The 19,176-nt window shown below is 40.2% G+C and overlaps 1 protein-coding gene across 31 annotated transcripts in view; it reads right to left on the reverse strand.

The window, feature by feature from the left end:
• CACNA1D (calcium voltage-gated channel subunit alpha1 D) overlaps nt 1–19,176 on the reverse strand; it is a 184,070-nt gene that overhangs the window by 68,500 nt on the left and 96,394 nt on the right. For all 31 annotated transcript variants that reach the window (XM_083420303.1, XM_083420309.1, XM_083420304.1 and 28 more), the window contains 9 exons: nt 14,831–14,991; nt 13,930–14,155; nt 13,543–13,750; nt 8,767–8,887; nt 6,975–7,089; nt 5,670–5,739; nt 4,895–4,964; nt 3,143–3,284; nt 2,507–2,636 (listed from right to left, as the gene is read on the reverse strand). In XM_083420303.1, coding sequence (XP_083276429.1) covers nt 2,507–2,636; nt 3,143–3,284; nt 4,895–4,964; nt 5,670–5,739; nt 6,975–7,089; nt 8,767–8,887; nt 13,543–13,750; nt 13,930–14,155; nt 14,831–14,991 — 1,243 coding nt within the window. The remainder of the gene's footprint in view (nt 1–2,506; nt 2,637–3,142; nt 3,285–4,894; nt 4,965–5,669; nt 5,740–6,974; nt 7,090–8,766; nt 8,888–13,542; nt 13,751–13,929; nt 14,156–14,830; nt 14,992–19,176) is intronic.

The raw sequence follows: 19,176 nt of genomic DNA on the forward strand, positions 1-19,176 counted from the left end.
TTGGAAGAACCTTCAGAAATTCTCTAAACACATGGAGTCCTTTTTGCACAGATCACAGGGCAAACTTTTAAGGGTATATCTGCACATTGATGTGTCCATGGAAAAAAAGATACCCATTTTTGCCAATTAAAAACATTTCAATCAGGCGTTGTCATGTCATCATGTTACAGCATGAATTTATCTTCAAAACAACATTTTCTCAAAGTTGCAAGTGTGACTGATAGACATTTGAGCAATTTCTTCTATATGAAATAACAAGAGTTCATGGCGCTTGCAAAGACTCTCCTATTTTGTGTTCACGAGCTATTTATTCATCCTAACATCTATATGCCCAAACATAGTTTCCTATAAACCCAAGAAGACTCATTTCAGCTTTGGGATGCTTCCTTGACATATATAAAATTTGGCTGTAATAAGTAGCATAACTCAATCTATCCAACAAATGTGGCTTGTGCAATTACCTTCCACTATGCCACTCACCTCTTTGGAAACAAGAGGAGTCAACAAGTTCCCTCTTCCAGTCCATAAAAGGGGATCAGGGGAGTAGAAGAATGGATTCAGATTCCCACCCCAAACAGATGATCAGCACTATCAAAACAGACAGCACCAACCATCTATTCAGCCTTGCATGTGGAGCTCTGTAACCACTTTTACCTTCTGTGCATGAAGCTCCCTACTGAGCTTGTACATGAGAAAGCTTTATATCAAGCATGCTGGGTTGGGATGTCTGCCACTTCAGGCAAAGGGCTAAACTAAATAATAGCAGCTGATTTAAATCTAGTGTAGAAAATATTTCTTCATAGGCACTACCTATTACACTGTTACAACTAAAGATCTTGGTGCTTACATGTAATAAAATCACACCAACCTTGAATGCATACAATTATTCTAACAATGCCTTCTGTTGGCAGGGCCATTCCTATGAATTTTTCTTCTCTGCACACATACACAATATTTTTAAGGTGAGTTTTTTAAAGGAATAAGTGTTTTTCCTAGAATGGTGTTAGAGAGGTTTTCTCACTTATTTTCTTGTTTAAATGGAAGGCGAGAAAATATATAAATGGAACTCTATAGGGAGATGGAGAGAGTTTCTCTCTCTCTCTCTCTCTCTCTCACACACACACACACACACACACACGAGAGAAATACTTTAAAAAGTTGGAGAAACACCCTTTCATCACTTGACCAAATATTTCTGCCACAAATATATAAAAAAGTATAAACTGCTCACCTCCAAAAACAGGAGATGGTCTCAGGTCCCAAATATCTGGAAGACCGTCCCCTTCCCTACAGACCCCCTTGGGTGTTAAGATGACTTGGTAGCTCCATGACCCTCAGAAGTTCCTTCTCTGTGGCAGCTCCAAATTATGGAATTTCTTCCCCACAGAGGTGTGTGGCATTTTCATTATGCAGTTTCCATCATATGCTGAAGATGCACCTCTTTCCCCAGGCCTTTTGACAACTGGGATATGTATTTTTAGGACCCACCCTATTCTGGCAATAGTAGTTTGTTTATACTGTTTTAATATTGTATTTTAAATTGTGGTGACCAACCCTGGGACCTTATGCTAAAGGGCACGTAATAAATTGAATAAATAGGTAACATACAAATGCACCCTTGATTTGAAATTACCTTTTTGTAGCATTTATTATTTTGTAGAATATGCCTAGAATATGCCTTTTTTATTTTATAAAAAAAAATGAACGCTATAGACAATATTTATAGCAGCATTTGTACATGAGAGTTGCATACAGCATATTATACACCCACTTTAAATAGAAGCAAAATCTATGTGTAGTTGCATTGCAGACTGCAGTTTTTATATGCTTGTCCCATTTCATTTTCTAATATTGAGGTTAAGGGAGCAGACAACATGGTGTCGAGGCTGCAAACTAGGAAGGAGGGGTAGGGGCAAGGCAGTGGAGAGGTCAGTACTGTGCAAACGCAATAGCAGAGCCAAGCTGGTACTACTGCCAGTGAGTTTGCACCATAGCAACCTCCCCACTGCCTCATCCCTTTCCTTCCCTGGAAGCAACAGTGCTCAGCTGTCAGGAGAGCGCCACTACCACACCACATCATGTGCTACTGCCATCTAGCTTAATACTGGTCCATCTAGCTCAATGCTGTTTCATGCTGACCAGCAGCGGCTCTGCAGAGTTTCAAACAAAGTACATTTCCAACACCCAACTAGGAATTTCTATATACTGAATATTAGTGTTGTAACTGAGCTAATGAAGACCCCTTCACTGTAAAAACAAAAACAACAACTGAGGCTACTCTATGACTTCAGGCTCCAACCACAACAAATCTCTGCACTATTTTTGTAATCTCCAAGTTGGTTCCAACATCCTGTTGAATCTTAAGAAAATACCCACATGCTGCTTAATTTCAAAAAGCTACGCTTATGTACCGATCTATTATATTCATGGTTTGCTCCCATTCCGAAGGGACCATTTTAAAGACGATGTAGCATGCAACTCTTTTGGGGAGTCTGTTTTTCCTTACGTTGTTGCGAAAAGAATGACTGCGAATTGGATCTTCTGCTGCAAGGGAAGCACTGCTAAGCATGATGAAGACAAGGATGAGGTTGGTGAAAATGTGGTGGTTGATCAGCCTGTGACATCCCACTCGAATCCTGAAGAAAAGAATGACAAAACAGAACAATGTCATTACAAGTGTGAAGTTAACTGCTCCTGAAGCTTAAAACTAAGCAACTGCAGAGCTTTATTTTTTGGAAAAAGTTGTTCATCTGGAAAGTAGCCACGTTGTCTTGTTAACTGCACTAGTAATTCTGGAAAACGTACATTTATATGTATCATATAGGACAGCATATGTGAGTATCTTATGGAAAGTGGCCAAATTTTATAACTTGGATGATACTAAAAAAACCACACATTTGGATATAGCTGCTAGTCAGACCATGTTATTCAAGTAATACGTAATCATTTAAACAACCTACTATAAATTTGGTTTGCAAAGAAATCACACATCTGAAGAACAGCTTTGTATGGTCATTCTATTGCTTTTTTGTTGTTGTTGCAGCCAGAAAAAAGTGCTGCTATTTTATACGGAAGCCTCAATGTGGTAGTTTACTATTTAATAACAAACAATTCAAGGGATATACATAAAATGGTTATTTACGGGTTTGTATTGCTGAAAATAAAGAAGGAGCTTCCTTCAGGAATTGGTGTCATCTTTTCCTTCATATTCAGTTCAGATATTCTTCGGGGTCGGGGGCCAGCTGGCACTTCAGGTTCTTCCTCTTCCTCTTCCTCTTCACCTACTTCAAATTAATTACTTTCTTTAATATGTATATACAAAATTTGTAATACTAGAAAAAAAATATTGGAAATAGATTATAGCCACTAGATATTTAAAACAAATGCTAGTTAATATAAGGTCATTCCTGCCATTCCCATCATTATAGTTTGCTACTTCGACTCTGAGAGGCATGTGTCTCTAAATACCAATGGGAAGAGGACTATTACACTCAGGTCCTGCATTCGAGGCATGTTGTTGGCCGCTGTGAGATGCTGGCCTAGATGGGCTTTTGACAGGGCTGTCCTTTATGTTCCCAAATATAAGTTATTACAATGAAAAACAGTGTGTCAATTTTAAATTCTTGTCTGCAGCTTCTAGCTAAGAGCATGTTTTCTAGGCTGCTCACTCCCCTTCCTGTTCTGTGCACTTTTCACAAATTCACTGTCAGGCAGGTCAAATCATCCCCTATTGACACAATCAAAGCAATGAGGTTTTTTTTCAACTGTCAGGGTGTAAATAAACTGCCTTCCCCACTCCGCCCATGGAATACTGGTAAAGCTCTCTATAGACGCGACACAACTGCAACTACAATACACGCCTCTGTCCCAACTCCTTTGTTTGGTTGCACAGATCACTGAAAATGTGCCACAAGAACATTTTGACTATTGCATGATACTCCCGCCAGTGACTTTTCAGTGACACTGCCCTGTCTGCAAGTAACAGGCAGGAGTGGCGGCCTTGCTATGATGGTGAGCACACCTTAATGCAGGTGCAATAGCTATGGTACTATTCTCTGCATGTTTTCATCTATCTAGAGGTGTGCTCCCATGCAGGATACAGGCTAGGAGTCGAACGTTGTGTGAGAAAAAATGTCACTCAGGCAAGGATTTTCTCTTTCCCGTACTCTCATGTAGCCAGCCCACATGCCCTTGAAAACCCTCTCTGAAGAGTCAGGGACATTGTGCCCTCTGTTGAAAGCACATTGCCCAAGAGTGGGAAAGGGAAGAACTTCTAGATTTTTTTATTTTTATTTTAAGTCATCACTGTAACTGCCTCAACCTGTGTCCGTTATTTAGTTTGGAACATGGTTTGTCCATTTGTATGTTTTCTATGCATTTTGATGCCTCTCAAAATAGCGTTGCCAAACTCAGAATAATGGTTCCTGAGATGGGGGTGGGATTTTTTGTTGATGTTAGGCCTCCAGCTGCCATTCTGAATCAAGATGGCAGACCAAAACGTGACTTTGGCAAGACTTTGCCCGCTTTTTGGCTTAGGTTCAGCCGCCTCAGATCATTGCCAACTTGTCATGAGGGTTCCCAAGGTGAGGGCGACAGTTTTCATCTATGTTTGGAAGTCAGGTGCCATTTTGAATCAAGATGGCAAACCAAATTGTGACTTCACCCAATTTTTGCCGTGACAAATCCAAACTCACAAATACCATCCATTTAAAAACCACAATATATTTTTGGTTTCCAAAAAATCCTGGGGAGCACCAGGAATTCCCTGCTAATAATTCATAATTGCTGAAATGTGTGAAATCTATACTGTTTCTTTTTAGTCGTATTAATAAATAGCATGTATTACACTTGACCCAATATTTTTTCTCTCGGTATATGTTAAGTGCAGTAGTACCTGGAACATCACAGGGTGGGTAGGGATCTTTGTCTTCATCTTCTCCTTCTCCGTATTCATTTATGGTAACCTATTACAAGAACAAAAACACTTCAGAAGAAAGGTAAATGGGAGATGTAAACTGATGCAACACGCTAAACCAAGCCACTCTTTTTCCTGTTCTGCCCTCCGCAAAGCAGCCCCACCCCAATCCCAACACTTTACAATTTTTAATTAATTCAATCATTCTGGTTGGAGAAATAAGCAGTAAAAAATGTGCTTACAGCTGGATTGTCTCATAAAGAGCCCATGCAGCTTGGGATAAGTCAGAGGTCAGCATTCCAATGATTTTCATTAACTCAAATTGTTAATCTTTCAGTAAACCGAGTATAAATATGCAATTAAATATCAAATACTTATTATGTTAGAAAATAAACCTTTTACTCCATCTATTATTTTAATGATACTGTCCAATAAAATCTAGCAGGTCATAAATAGACACGTTGCTAATATTATCTAATTTGCGTCTCTAAACACACACACACACACAGTAGAGGAGATTTGGGGACAGTCGATGCAAGCGTCTGGGCAAAAAATTCTCTTGCTTGTGGCCTTGAGGCTTGATACAAAGTAGCCATAGGCACCCACCATATGAGAGGACTCAGTGCATTCTAAGAACTTGGCAACCCACATGAGGTACAACCACAAGCGCAGATGGAGACCAGTCAGTTTGGAGTATTGGCAGGTGTCTGTGCCTTTAAAGAATATATAGCACACAGAAGTGAAAATAAGGTACCTTAGCATCCTTGCCCTTCTTTTGTTCACCTTCTGGTTTGTCCCCCTTTTTAGTATCCAAACTCTCTTTTCTACAAGGAAGAAAACAAGGGGGTTGGGAAAATAAAGGAGCTCATGTGTGGTAGCTGTGAAAAAAGTCAATTGCCAAGCTAGGCATCTGCATAGCTGCAGCCAAACCAAAGCTTTCCCAACCTCACCACTGCCTGACTGCGCCCCTCCTCTGTCCCAGCAAGTGCAACACTGGAAATGTTTTATTTGCTACTGAGATAGCTTATGTGCATATTTTACTGTCTGAACACATGGCAGTAATTAGGCTTTCAATTATGGCTTACTGAAGCCGGTACAATGTGGATGTCTTCACACATGAGGGAGTGCATTTTTCCCCATCCTCCAGGTAGGAACAATATTATTAAGTTAAAATTCCAAAATCTACAGCCGGGCAATACCTTTATTGGGAGCAGCCAAAATGTAACAAAAGCTTAGGAAGCTTTAGAGTTCCCAACAATTCTTCAGCAGGCAAGATGCTACACAAAGCATGGGGGGAGGGGGTTAAAATTAAAAAGTAGCATAAAAATTAGGCTGTTGGTATACCCAAGAGATTCACTTCCAAGATGTTGACTTCAGGCTGAATAAGTCCCTAGCTGGTACTGCAGTCTGGTAGTGTTGGTAACCCCTGGGAAGGACATATTAAGCCTACAATCTCCATCTTGGAACTCACTCTACAAGCTGACCTGATGACTACAATAAAATTCTATTTTCGGTCCTTGTTCCGCCACCATCATGAACCGTTGAATACTCAGTCTTTAAAACAACAATGTTGTGTTGAATCCAACTAAGTCATTGCGCGTGAGGAATGACCTCTCTAGCCCAAGGGAACTTTCCCTCACTCTCCTTCTGCTGTGTGCCCTCTGCATTGGAGGGAGGAAAAGTTCCATTGTACTTGTGGAAGTCATTCCTCAAGCACAATGGTTTTGTAGGATACAACCCATAGCTTCTTGCATAACTCAAGATAAATTGTAATGGTGATTTTATACACAGTAGATTCTCACAAGTTAAATGACTACGGTGGAGTCATTAAACAAGAGTTTAACATTGCCAGCTGACCATTTTCAGAACTGAAAATACATGTCTAATGCTTATTTGTAATGATAAGTGTGCTGTTTTAATAGGGACAGGATCTCCTCAGTTCACACCAGCTTTCCAAAGTGCTTACAGTATCCCTGATTCTTTAAGGATCTTTACAAAAGAACCATAGGAGAAAATCAAGAAAGCTGATTTCACATGTACTGCTCCATTTCTTCTGTACCTGGCAGTCTTTTTCCTCTCCTTTTCCTCTGCTTCTTCTTTCTGAGCAGTGTTCAGACTTTCAGCATCTGCCAGGTTATCCACCGCAATGGCCAAGAAGACATTCAGCAAGATATCTAATTCAAACCATTTTAAGGATGCTATATAGGTATGGCAACCTAGTTCCTTTGCCAACTGGGAAACATGAAACCCATATTCCCAAATTCAGTGAAGGGCATAAGCAAACCAGTATAGGGTGTTTAAAAAACAAACAAACCTCATGCCTCACTTACATTGGTTTACAAGTCTGTAGAGGCAAATAGCAAATTCACACATTCACTTGAAACCATCCATGGGGAGGATGCACACACAAGCCCCATCCCCAGCATTCCTGCTCCTGTGAACTCCATTCCCAACTTTCATGTGTTGAGCAAGGAGGTCTGGGGTGGTGGTAGGAATTCATGCTTTAGCTGCATGTTTAGAATCCTCCCTGTGTTTGGGGACCCTGCACAATGAATCAGGGCTCCTAATCAAGGGAAGGATTCTAAGTTCATTCATTTCAAACAGGAGAAGAATCTCCCTTCAACCCTTCCACTAAACACGTAAACACTAGAGGCTATACCTGGCAGGAACAATGTTAGATGAAAATAGCATGCACAACCCCAATCCTCCCCTTAGTACGTTTTCAGGCAAGCTTATGACTATGCTTTGGTTTCCGTGAAATGCTTGGGATGGCTATTACATTCCCTGGCAAATTCTCCTGGGCAAGATAATGACAGTGATCACAAGTTCTCTTGCACAAACCGAACTGAAATGAAACTAACATGGAAGGGAAATCTAGACCTAAACAACTCAAGCAACATTTAAAAATTTACTCGATCAAAAGTAGTTGCTGATTTTAGCCCTAATCAGGTGACACTTCCATGCTGACATACAGGTGCTGTGACAGCTCCCAGAGAGGAGTGACTCCTCAACCCACTTCAATACCAGGGGCCACCTCTTCACATGCTTTGGGTGATAGCCAATGTAGCACAAGTGGATTTCCTCTTCCTCTGCTTTCCCTGCAGCCCCCTGTGGCCTCTCAAGTCTGCTTCAAGGAGATTTCCAACTTCTAAGATTTGGCAAAAATGGCTGGGAGAAGGAAAGGAAGGGCAAGTCCCATAACACCAGCAAAAGTCTGTTCTCCTTGCATACTGGCATAATTGGAGATCACCCATAATCACTGTTTGTTTGTTTGTTTGTTTGTTTGTTTGTTTGTTTAATCACCACACCTAACATAAAGGAATTTCATAACTAATTATATCCTCGACACAATCCAAGTATTTCTCCCAATTCTAATTCTAATAATAATTTTATACTCAGCCTTTCTTCCTGACAGGGACTCAATATGGCTTACAGAAAGAGTTACAGATAATTCCACCACGTATGGAAAGTAGCTCATTGCTATTGTTGACTGGGAGTTGCACAGAGTCCAGGTCAAATTATGTGTGATGGAAAACCAGAATAGGTAGAGAAGGAAAACAGAATGGAGCATCTTGGAAGAGGGCATCTGGCTGGCTGGCAACCTGGACAGAAGCATTCCATGCTGCAACATTTTGTTAGAGATCCAGCAATTCCTTATCACAGCTATTTTAACCAAGAACAGAATCAACGTTATCAGTAATGACTGGTTAGGAGACCAAAGTGTTTACACATATTTAACTGAGAATTTTGAGAGTGGGGAATCAGAATGTGGAAATCTCTGATTTAAGTAGTTTATATTCATGTTCTTTATATTTCAGAATTAAGATTAATGTCTAAAAATGAAAGGATACAGTTACCACAGATGAAGAGGATAATGAAGTATATGCAGACTACCATTCCTGATGATGATGGGCCTCCATAGGCCATAATACCATCATACATTACAGCATTCCAGTCTTCACCTGTTAGAATCTAAGAAATTGATTATTTATTAATAAGTGAACACGGAACATTAAAAATCAATTATGTTTCTGCTTCAGTTCACAGCATAGAAAAAATACTCCATTAGCTGTACTTATATGACTAACAACATTCTAACCACTTCTCTTACGCATTGCTTTATACTACTATAAAATAAGGACATACTGTTTTGGCGACAGAGCTTTAGATCTAACAAAGCCTTTGCCAATACATTGCATTTAGGGTTTTGGAGAATCATTTTTCTAAAAGGACTGCTGAAATTGTTGCATTTAGGGACATTTCTGACATGACATTTGTTATCTGCACAAATTATCCCACCTATACTTGGTACGCAATCACATATACAAATGTAGCACATGGACCTAGCATTAATACTCATGATTTTTTAGAGAATTTCAAATGCTTAAAGCTCTTCACATACACTACCTTAACAATTCTTGCAGCAGCTATATAAAATAATCTAGAATGATCATCCCCATATTGCAAACAGGATATGTATGGCCTGATGCAGAGAGAATGGTAGATTCTCTTAAGTCCACAAAGTGAATATGTGGCTGAGATGAAACTTTAACAGGAGACTTCCTGGTTCACTAGAGATACACCAGTGTCAGGGCTCCACTCTGTCCAGACCTTATCTCTCACCTCCTCAGATGAGAACTAAGGAGAGCAAGACCCTTCAGCAGATCTCCACACTGGGAATGGCTCTGACTAGACATGTACTCTGGACATCCCTACCCTGTACCCTGGGCCAGGAGGCTGCCATGCCAGCTGTCTCAAGGCCACAGCAGCAGAGGGAATAGTGAGTAAGGCAGCAACTTCAAGGCCATCACCAAAGTACCCAGCAAGCTACACATTAGGCTATTAGGGAGAAGTGCATGAAAACACCTGCTTGGATCAAAGCCTGGGTGAGACCAAGAAGGGGTGGAGCCTCCAGCTCCTATGCAAGTAAAAGCTCTCTTCCAACCTCCAATCTTCCTAGCCTGGGGAAACAGACAGACAACCAGCTCTTAACTGGGTAACTGCTAGAAAAAGAAACTCTAATATTCAAAGTTGCAATTAGCAAAGAGATCCCTTGGTTCACTTTGAACCTATTAGCAATGTTTAGGATGACTTAAACGGACAAGAAATGTATTGGCTGAGCTAGCCCCAAGACTGGCTGTAGATGTAACAATCCAGAGACTGAAATCATTAGTCATTCATGCATCCAAGCTCACTGTTTTCTTGGCACAACCAAAAGCACCTGCAGACACCTAAAAAAGCAACCTCTAAACCAGATTTCAAGGGTGCACAGGGAGCCGCAGGATAAAGGAGTTGTGAAAAAGGGGGATTTCTATTGCACAAGCAGAACAGCAGCGCTTGATACAACTGAAAATGATCAAGGGAATGCAATGTGATAATCTTTATTAGAATCATAGAATCATAGAGTTGGAAGAGACCACAAGGGCCATCGAGTCCAACCCCCTGCCAAGCAGGAAACACCATCAGAGCACTCCTGACATATGGTTGTCAAGCCTCTGCTTAAAGACCTCCAAAGAAGGAGACTCCACCACACTCCTTGGCAGCAAATTCCACTGTCGAACAGCTCTTACTATTCTTATTAAACCACCAAGATTCTGCAAATGATCATTTAACTCAGAATTTTAAAAAACAATAACTTTTTGCTGTTTCTGAAGCAATGCAGAGTACAAAACTCTAATCAAAATGTCTCCAGGTTTTTCCCCTTTGATGTTTTATTGAGATAATTCAGTACCTAATCAGCTAGCTTGCACATATTTCATCTGGGTACATCCATAATATGAATGGAAAACAGTCTGAATATGGTTTCAGAATATGGTTTGTTTGTCATAGCTTGGCCCAAAGAGCCCTAGGAACTATAGTTTTATACATTGTAGGTTTGTTCTTGAATAACACTGGGTGATATCCAGTTGTGCCCATCTGCTAGCGGAAATGACTTCCACTCACAACAGGAATTCTCCTTCCTCTCCTCCCGCATACAGCACTCTGCATGCCCACATCTGCTTCTGGGGGGGCTGAGGTATCCTCCTGCTCTGGAGGCAGGAGAGGAAGGAGACACTGGATACCAGCCCCTCTAGAAAACTATAATTCCCGAAAGCAATTACCATTAAACCAGCTTTGAAACTCCTTTAAATAAATAATGTAGACGTACAGTGCACAGCCAAGCAGACACCAAACTTTTTACTGAACGCTATAGTAACACTGCATCCAGACATGATGCTAAGCTATGGTATAGTATTCTATGAACAAGCATCAGGTTTCTGCACTGCCACTTCCCTCCTTGAAGCAGTCACAAGGAGGTCAGAAGCTTTCCTCTTTGTAACAGAAGGAGCAGTCACTCCACCTCTTCACTGACCAGGTACCACCACCTCCCATGCTGCCAAACTTACGAGCTGCAGAAATTAATTGGGACGGTAGGGAACTACTGTTAGCAAGCTCACAAATCCGTCCAGGCAAGGGCCCAACGTGCACCTTAAAATTATAAGAACAGAAAAGCACTAGGAAAAATGTGTAAGACAGATCCCGAGTTAACAGAATACTTAACTCCAGAATCAAGTGGGATCTAGTATTTTGTAAATGTGCTTCAGCATGAACGCAAGAATGACTACAAACAGATAATATATGTACAGCCTCACCTCAAGGCCACTTCACTATTGCTTCCCCCCCCCCCCACACACACATGAAAACTAATCTCTGTTGTATAAAATGCATGTCATTTATGATGTCTGAATGGATGCACTGTCTGTTTTTACTTTCCAGATTAAAGAGTTGGAAGCAGCCACAGAAGCATCAGTGTCCTCATTTATGCACCTATGCTCCAAAAGTTACTAATGCTGACACTAAACCTAGCAAACATTGCTCTCTGTAACATCTTCAACTAAGGCTGCAATCCTATTTATATACAGTGATACCTCGGGTTAAGAACTTAATTCGTTCCAGAGGTCTGTGCTTAACCTGAAACTGTTCTTAACCTGAAGCACCACTTTAGCTAATGGGGCCTCCCACTGCCACCACGCCACCACCGCACAATTTCTGTTCTCATCCTAAGCAAAGTTCTTAACCTGAGGTAGTATTTCTGGGTTAGCGGAGTTTGTAACTTGAAGCGTCTGTAACCTGAAGCGTCTCTAACCCAAGGTACCACTGTATACCAAATGGAATTTTCTTGGTCTTGCACTGTAAGTAAACTTGCCTAGGACTGGGCTGCATGATTTATAGCAACAGCAAATGAACACCAAGAAATATACCGGTTGTGCCAAGTCTGGAAGATATCCCAGTAGTGCAGGGACATTATTTGGGCACTACAGGTAGATAAATAAGAGGAAACTAAGGGTTGTCTGGTTTTAGGGCTTTTGTTTTGGTTTAATTACAATAATTTGCCACTAACATTAATGGCTACAATCTAGTTAGCCCTTAACTTACATTTGAGGGCATGTGTGAATTAGTGGTTCTTCATTGTTTTAACATTTATATCTATTAGTAAAGGTAAAGGTACCCCTGCTCATACGGGCCAGTCATGTCCCGTATGAGTCGACTCTAGGGTTGCGTGCTCATCTCGCTCTAGAGGCCGTGAGCCGGCATCGTCCGAAGACACCTCCGGGTCACGTGGCCAGCGTGACGAAGCTGCTCTGGCGAGCCAGCACCAGCGCAGCACACGGAAACGCCGTTTACCTTCCCGCTATAAAGCGGTCCCTATTTATCTACTTGCACTTAAGAGTGCTTTCGAACTGCTAGGTGGGCAGGAGCTGGGACCGAACAACTGGAACTCACTCCGCCGCGGGGATTCGAACCACCGACCATATGATCGGCAAGTCCTAGGCACTGAGGTTTTACCCATAGCGCCACCCGCGTTATCTATTAGTAACTTTGCATTAATGTAAATTTTTATATATAAGTGTATATTTCTGTAATATTTTGTTTAAGTTGCCTGTTGTTGCTTCAGTTTTTTGTACACCGCTTATATATATTTTAAATATATTAAGCAGTATAGAAATTAAAGCAAGCAACTTGAAAAGCAGGTAACTCTTCCTGCATATTTCTGTCTCTCTGTCTATCTGTCTGTCTATCTCTTTCCCCAGTGTTTCTTTTAAAAGTTACCCAAATTTCAAAATCAGCCTTTCCTCCAACACTGGATTTTTGTGAGGTTTTGAGGGGGGGAGGAGAAAAATCAAATAAATATACTTTCTTGTATGTGCAAATCCATAACACCTGCATCTTTGGACTGTAGAACAAGATTGAGATAATTTACCAATATACAGCTTCAAACATGTGATATGCAAACATTTTGTGTTTTTTTAAAAAGACAGTTAAATATAAGGGAAGATTTTTTTTTTTACATTAAATGACTTTACATTTCTTATATTTTGGATGAACAAAGACAACTTAATATTAATGACGTTAACATAAAAGCTATGCTGAATAGATAGATAGAATACATGATATGAACAAATGGTACAAAATGATGCAAAATTACCAGAATATTGACTTTAATGAGCAGAATGCTATTTAACACAAACAGAATTAATAGTAGTTGTGGTAGTGATTTTTATTTTTATTTTTTAGGAGACAGGATTATTTAGACAGTTTTTGTTGTTCAAAGATAAAATGTTTTATAGTGGGTGAAAGAAAGTTACCTGGAATACAGTTAAAAGAGCTTGTGGGAAATTATCGAAGGTGCTCCGTTTTGTTTGAGTTTCATCAAAATTAAATTTGCCTCCAAACAGCTGCATTCCAAGCAATGAGAAGATTATGATGAAGAGGAAAAGCAGAAGCAACAGTGAAGCAATGGACTTCATTGAGTTTAACAAGGATGCTACCAAGTTGCTCAGGGATGTCCAGTGCCTACAAATTAAAATGCGTGTGTTAACCAAAAAAAAACCGTAAAAGAACAGTGCGTGATGAAATATTACAAAAGAGCTGCGGATCATACAAGTGTCAGTAGAACTCAGCAGTAAGTTGTTGTTGCTGGGTTTGCTTTTTTTTTTAAAAAAAAAAGTTCATTGCCTTTAATTTGATCTTACCTGGTTACTTTAAAAATACGGAGGAGACGGACACAGCGGAACACTGAAATTCCAAGGGGTGACATAATTTCCAACTCCACCAAGATGGTTTCAACAATGCCGCCACATACCACGAAGCAGTCAAAACGATTAAATAGGGATACAAAGTATGACTGCAGGCCCAAACTGTACATTTTTACCAACATTTCACAGGTGAATAAAGCCAGAAGAACTTTGTTAGCAATATCTAGAGGGGAAATATTCAGAAAATTATATTGGTTTTTACACCTCTGATTCAGTTTCATATGTTCTGCAGAAAACAACGACAGTTTCTATTTTGACCACTTTGAGCAAACGGAATCCTTCACTCCACATTCTTCTCAAGCTATGATGATGCAACCTATCCCCACCAAACCACAGCTCAGAAATAAAGGAGTTTGGTTCATAGAATTTCAAAGCAAATTTTCATTTCCTTCTTTAGTGGGATCCTGATGTATGCACCAAGATTGACATATACAGCGTCTGCTTTGTTGTATCGTGTGATACAACTACAAATACCCTAGTACAAATTTTGTAGTAGACCCAGAAAAACCTCTCAATGACACAGACCAGAGGTGCTTGATAACAGCACACAGTTACAGTCCACAATCCATTTGACTACAGTAAACTGCTGTCAAGTTCAAATTAGCCTAGATTGCAACCCATCTAATCTGTGGATTGCAATCCATCTAACTGGATAAACTCTAGCTGCAACTGACTACATGGGGCTAAAAATTTGCTTATACCTTCCCATTGTTCTTTTTCACAAAGCTTAAACAACCCAGAATGTCTACAAAATGCTAAATAAATAAATGGCTTTGTATTAAGTCTATAACAGTATTCTATTTGTTACTGAATGAATAAGAAAACATTTTCATTTTACCTTGTATTTGTGTCAACCAATCAGGCTGGTTGTAATGCTCAGATGAGATAGTTAATGTGTTCAGGAAGACCAGTACAATAACTAACCAATAAAATGAAACAGATTTTACAGCAGCTCTGCATCTTCTTCTATTGAATCGGTTCCATCGACGCCAACGCCGACTAAAATATAAAACAGCAGACGTATTACAACACAGAATAAAACCACAAAAATTAGGCTTGAGGGAATTTTTTCTAGGTGCAACCAAACCACAGAAAGAACCCTGCTCTCGTGCCCATGTGCCATAACTCAGTTAGTTGGGGGATACAGCAGACACCCAGTAGATTTATCTCAAGGACCCGGTAGATGTGACAGGTATAGACAATTCTTAACACACTTTGGTCCCAAGAGTGTTTAAGGCTTTAAAACTGAGAACCATCACTTCGAACTAATCTCAGAAACAAATAAGCAGCCACTACAGGTTACAGTATCAGAGTTGGACACAGATCCATTCTGTCTTATCCAATAAACGTTCTGACAAATGTTCTTGGTCAACAGAAGTTTCTGAACAGTCTTCGATAGCAGTCTACATAGCAAGCATTACACCCATCTGGTGTGGCAGTGGATTCTGCAGCAACAGACAAGGTTGTTATCATCGACTGTGGCAGCACCAATCATATACTTTAGGAACAGGAAAATGAATCTCATGCCCCTTTCCCACCTCCTCAAGAGGGGGTATCAACAACTGTATGTTTTAAGAGTCTAACAAGCAGCAATTAGCATACATTCCACTGCTTCACATAGAGATCTCTGGATCAGACGGGGGGGGGGGGATCATGTCTGAATAAAGATTATGCAAATCAGGATTAGTTTAAAATTAGTTTCAGGTTAAAATTAGGGTCAAAGTCAAGGATACTATTTATACTTGATTTTAAAAAAGGAAGAAATGTGAAGATGAAATGGAGTCAGGATTTGCTGCTCTCATATTGTTGCCATTAATGACAAAGCTTTTTCATCTTTATCTGTGGCTGCCACATTCTACCTCTTAGTCCCCTGTCTTATAAAAACTGGCATTTCATGAGGTTTCCAATACATTTAAAATATTTTGGAAATATGCTACATTTGACTCAAGAGCAAATAAAAACAAGACTCAGGACCAAATTAAAAACTCCAAGGACTATGGTGTGCTGCTAATCTTTGGGAGTCAAATGAACATAAACTGTCACAGCTACGCCTTGAATGTGAATGTATGTTGTATTTACATCTGATGGTGAGGAAAGATCACAAACACATTATTCATATCACAATATTATGGCCACTCCAGATCTTTGGTAAGTAACTATACCAGTCTTCAGAGGAATTGCTAAAGCTGACTAGGAAGAAGAAGTATATGCTGGGACCACAGAGCCTATTAGAATTTGCCAGTGAGGAAGCAGGATTAGAAGAACCAAGGTTTCCATGCAATTCACACCAACCCCTATCCCTCTAGGATGGTTGCAGGAAGATGGTGGCAGCTTCAACACTACAGTGGTACCTCTGGTTACCTCTGGTTCCAGAGTGCTGTGCTTAACCTGAAACTGTTCTTAACCTGAGGTACCACTTTAGCTAATGCGGCCTGCCGCTGCCACCGTCACGCGATTTCTGTTCTCAATCTGAGGTAAAGTTCTTAACTCAAGGTACTACTTCCGCGTTAGCAGAGCCTGTAACCCAAAGTGTTTGTAACCGAGGTGTTTGTAACCCGAGGTACCACTGTATTGCAAAAAACATTCCTTATGCTTAAGCTCGCACATCCTTGCAAACCTGTCCACTTTCATAAAATCACCTTTTTGCAGAAAGTACCATTTACAATTGTGGAACACTTCGCAGTTTACTTTGGCTTTTATTCACCCCAAAAAATACCACCGTGTACAAGAACAACTACTCATGCAAGGTTAAGATACCCCATTAAGTTATGAAAGTGAATAAAACCAACAGGTGTAACAACAGGTGTTTAGGTAGACTGAAGTCTACCAAATGCATGAAGTTGTGTGGCCATAAGCAAAAATATCTAGGGCTCTATATTAAAGAAGGAAGTGAAGGTGCAGTAAGCACACATGGACTGGGGCATATTTCAGCCCTGACAGCAGATTTTCTGTGAGTGGGAAAATATAGAATTCTTCTTATGGCTTTCGAAATCCTGAGCTATAGATCTTTAGATACATCTAGCCACCACTGTATATATAACCATAGTTATTGTCATTTTCTTCACTGCTGAGTCTAGGGAAGGAAAAAAACCATTTCGAAGATTCCTACCAGGAGAAATCCAAAATCCAATGAATGCGGTATTGATAGTTTTTAAGAGTTTTAAGTTCAAGATTAAGAGATTTAGTTGTATAGCTGATTGATTAAATTATAGAAAGAGAAGCAGAAAAGGAAACAACAACCTTGAGATTTTTTGCAGAAAGCTTTCTTAAAAGGTAAGAAACTTTAGAGAAGAATACAAGCTACTTGTATTTGTATTCTTAGTTTTTAGTGTGAACAAAGGCAAAGTTAAGAAACAAAGCAAGATACCATATTGAGAATATGACTGATTTTTTTTTATTGTGCTTCTAAATATCTGCCTAAAGAAAAAGGACATTAATATTGTTTGGGTGAATTTCAAAAGAAATAAAAATATTTTTGTTGTGATTCTGACACATTACAAAGCAGCATCCATGGAATATGGCATAAAATACTTCAAGTACTGCCTCTCCTCATATGAACTGACTTGGACCCTGTGATCATCAGCTGAGGCCCTTCTTCATGTGCCTCCTCCAAGAGAGCTCTGGAAAATGGCAACACCAGAATGGGCCTTTTCTGCAGTGGCTTGTGGAATGTTCTCCCCAGGGACACCTATTTGGCACTTTCATTACACATCTCTAGTCGCCAGGCAAAACATTCCTCTTCTTCCAGGCCTTCGGCTAGTTGAACAATCTATGGCCTTTTAAACTGTGTTGTGGAGAGTGGGTGGGTGGGTATTGTTTTTGCTTGCTACTATGGAATGTAGTTTTCTGTTTTCAGAATGCAAACCATCCTGTGATCCTCGGATGAAGGGTAGTATGGAAAATTAATAACAGCAACATTTTTTTCCCTACTCTGATGAAAGTTATCAGCCCAAATAGATTTTAACCATATATATCCAAAAACCGTACAAAAATTCCCACACAAAAAATTATTTCAGCCAAGTCAACTGTATGCAAGTTGAAAGAACAGGGTGAACTCTGAAGCATGCCTAGAAGATTTAGTCATTCAAAATACAATATTTTGTATTGGGTTGGGGGAGAATCTATTCTGCCCATTCATGAAACACATTTCAGGAACGCTGAAAAAGTCAGTGGAAGGATAAGTGGAGGAGTGGAAGAGTTCACATTGATCTAAAGGTTAGTAGATTTGAGGCGGAGGAAGAAGCCACATCAGATGCATAATTCTCATTAATAGTAACAATACAGTGGTACCTCCAGTTGCGAATGGGATCCGTTCCAGAGGTCCGGCCGTATCCCAAAGTTTTCACAAATGGAGAGACCACTTCTGCGCATGCAGCGAAACACTTTGGGGTTTGCTGCTTTCGCAACCCAAGGGTAACATAACCTGAGGTTCCACTGTACAGTGGTACCTCGGGTTAAGTACTTAATTCGTTCCAGAGGTCTGTTCTTAATCTGAAACTGTTCTTAACCTGAAGCACCACTTTAGCTAATGGGGCCTCCTGCTGCTGCCGCGCTGCCGGAGCACGATTTCTGTTCTCATCCTGAAGCAAAGTTCTTAACCCGAGGTAATATTTCTGGGTTAGCAGAGTCTGTAACCTGAAGCGTATGTAACCCGAGGTACCACTGTAATAGACTCTGCCTTCCTCATATAAAGCAACTGAGGTGGCTAACAAAGCAATTAAAAGCTGCACAAAAGCAGAGTACCGCACAATAAGGTTAAGATTGTTTCATTACTTATCATGTGTCCAAACCTCAGCATGTGAAACTAAAGCAGCTGCATATTCTTTTCTTGTTACTCCCCCCATCCATTTGCATTCCCTTCCTCTGCTGTTTCCTTTTGTCAACATTAAATTGGAAACTCCTCAGAGCAGTGACCTGCTCTCTTGTGCTCCACATGCTTAATTTTAAAAACGATCCCATTTCTATAGGACCGATCATGTAAATGGGAAGTGGTAGAGTACCCACTTCGAATTCAAAGGTCACAGGTTCAATCACCAGTATCTCCTCATAGGGCTGGGGGGAAACATGCCTGAAATTCTGGAAGGCTATAATAATAGTAATAATAATAATAATACAGACAATACTGAGCTTGATTAATGGACCAATGGACTTGGTATATGGCAGCTCTTTGTGTTCTTTAAGCCA

Source organism: Podarcis tiliguerta (genome assembly GCF_965153285.1).
Source record: "Podarcis tiliguerta genome assembly, chromosome: 2".
NCBI lineage: Eukaryota > Metazoa > Chordata > Lepidosauria > Squamata > Lacertidae > Podarcis > Podarcis tiliguerta.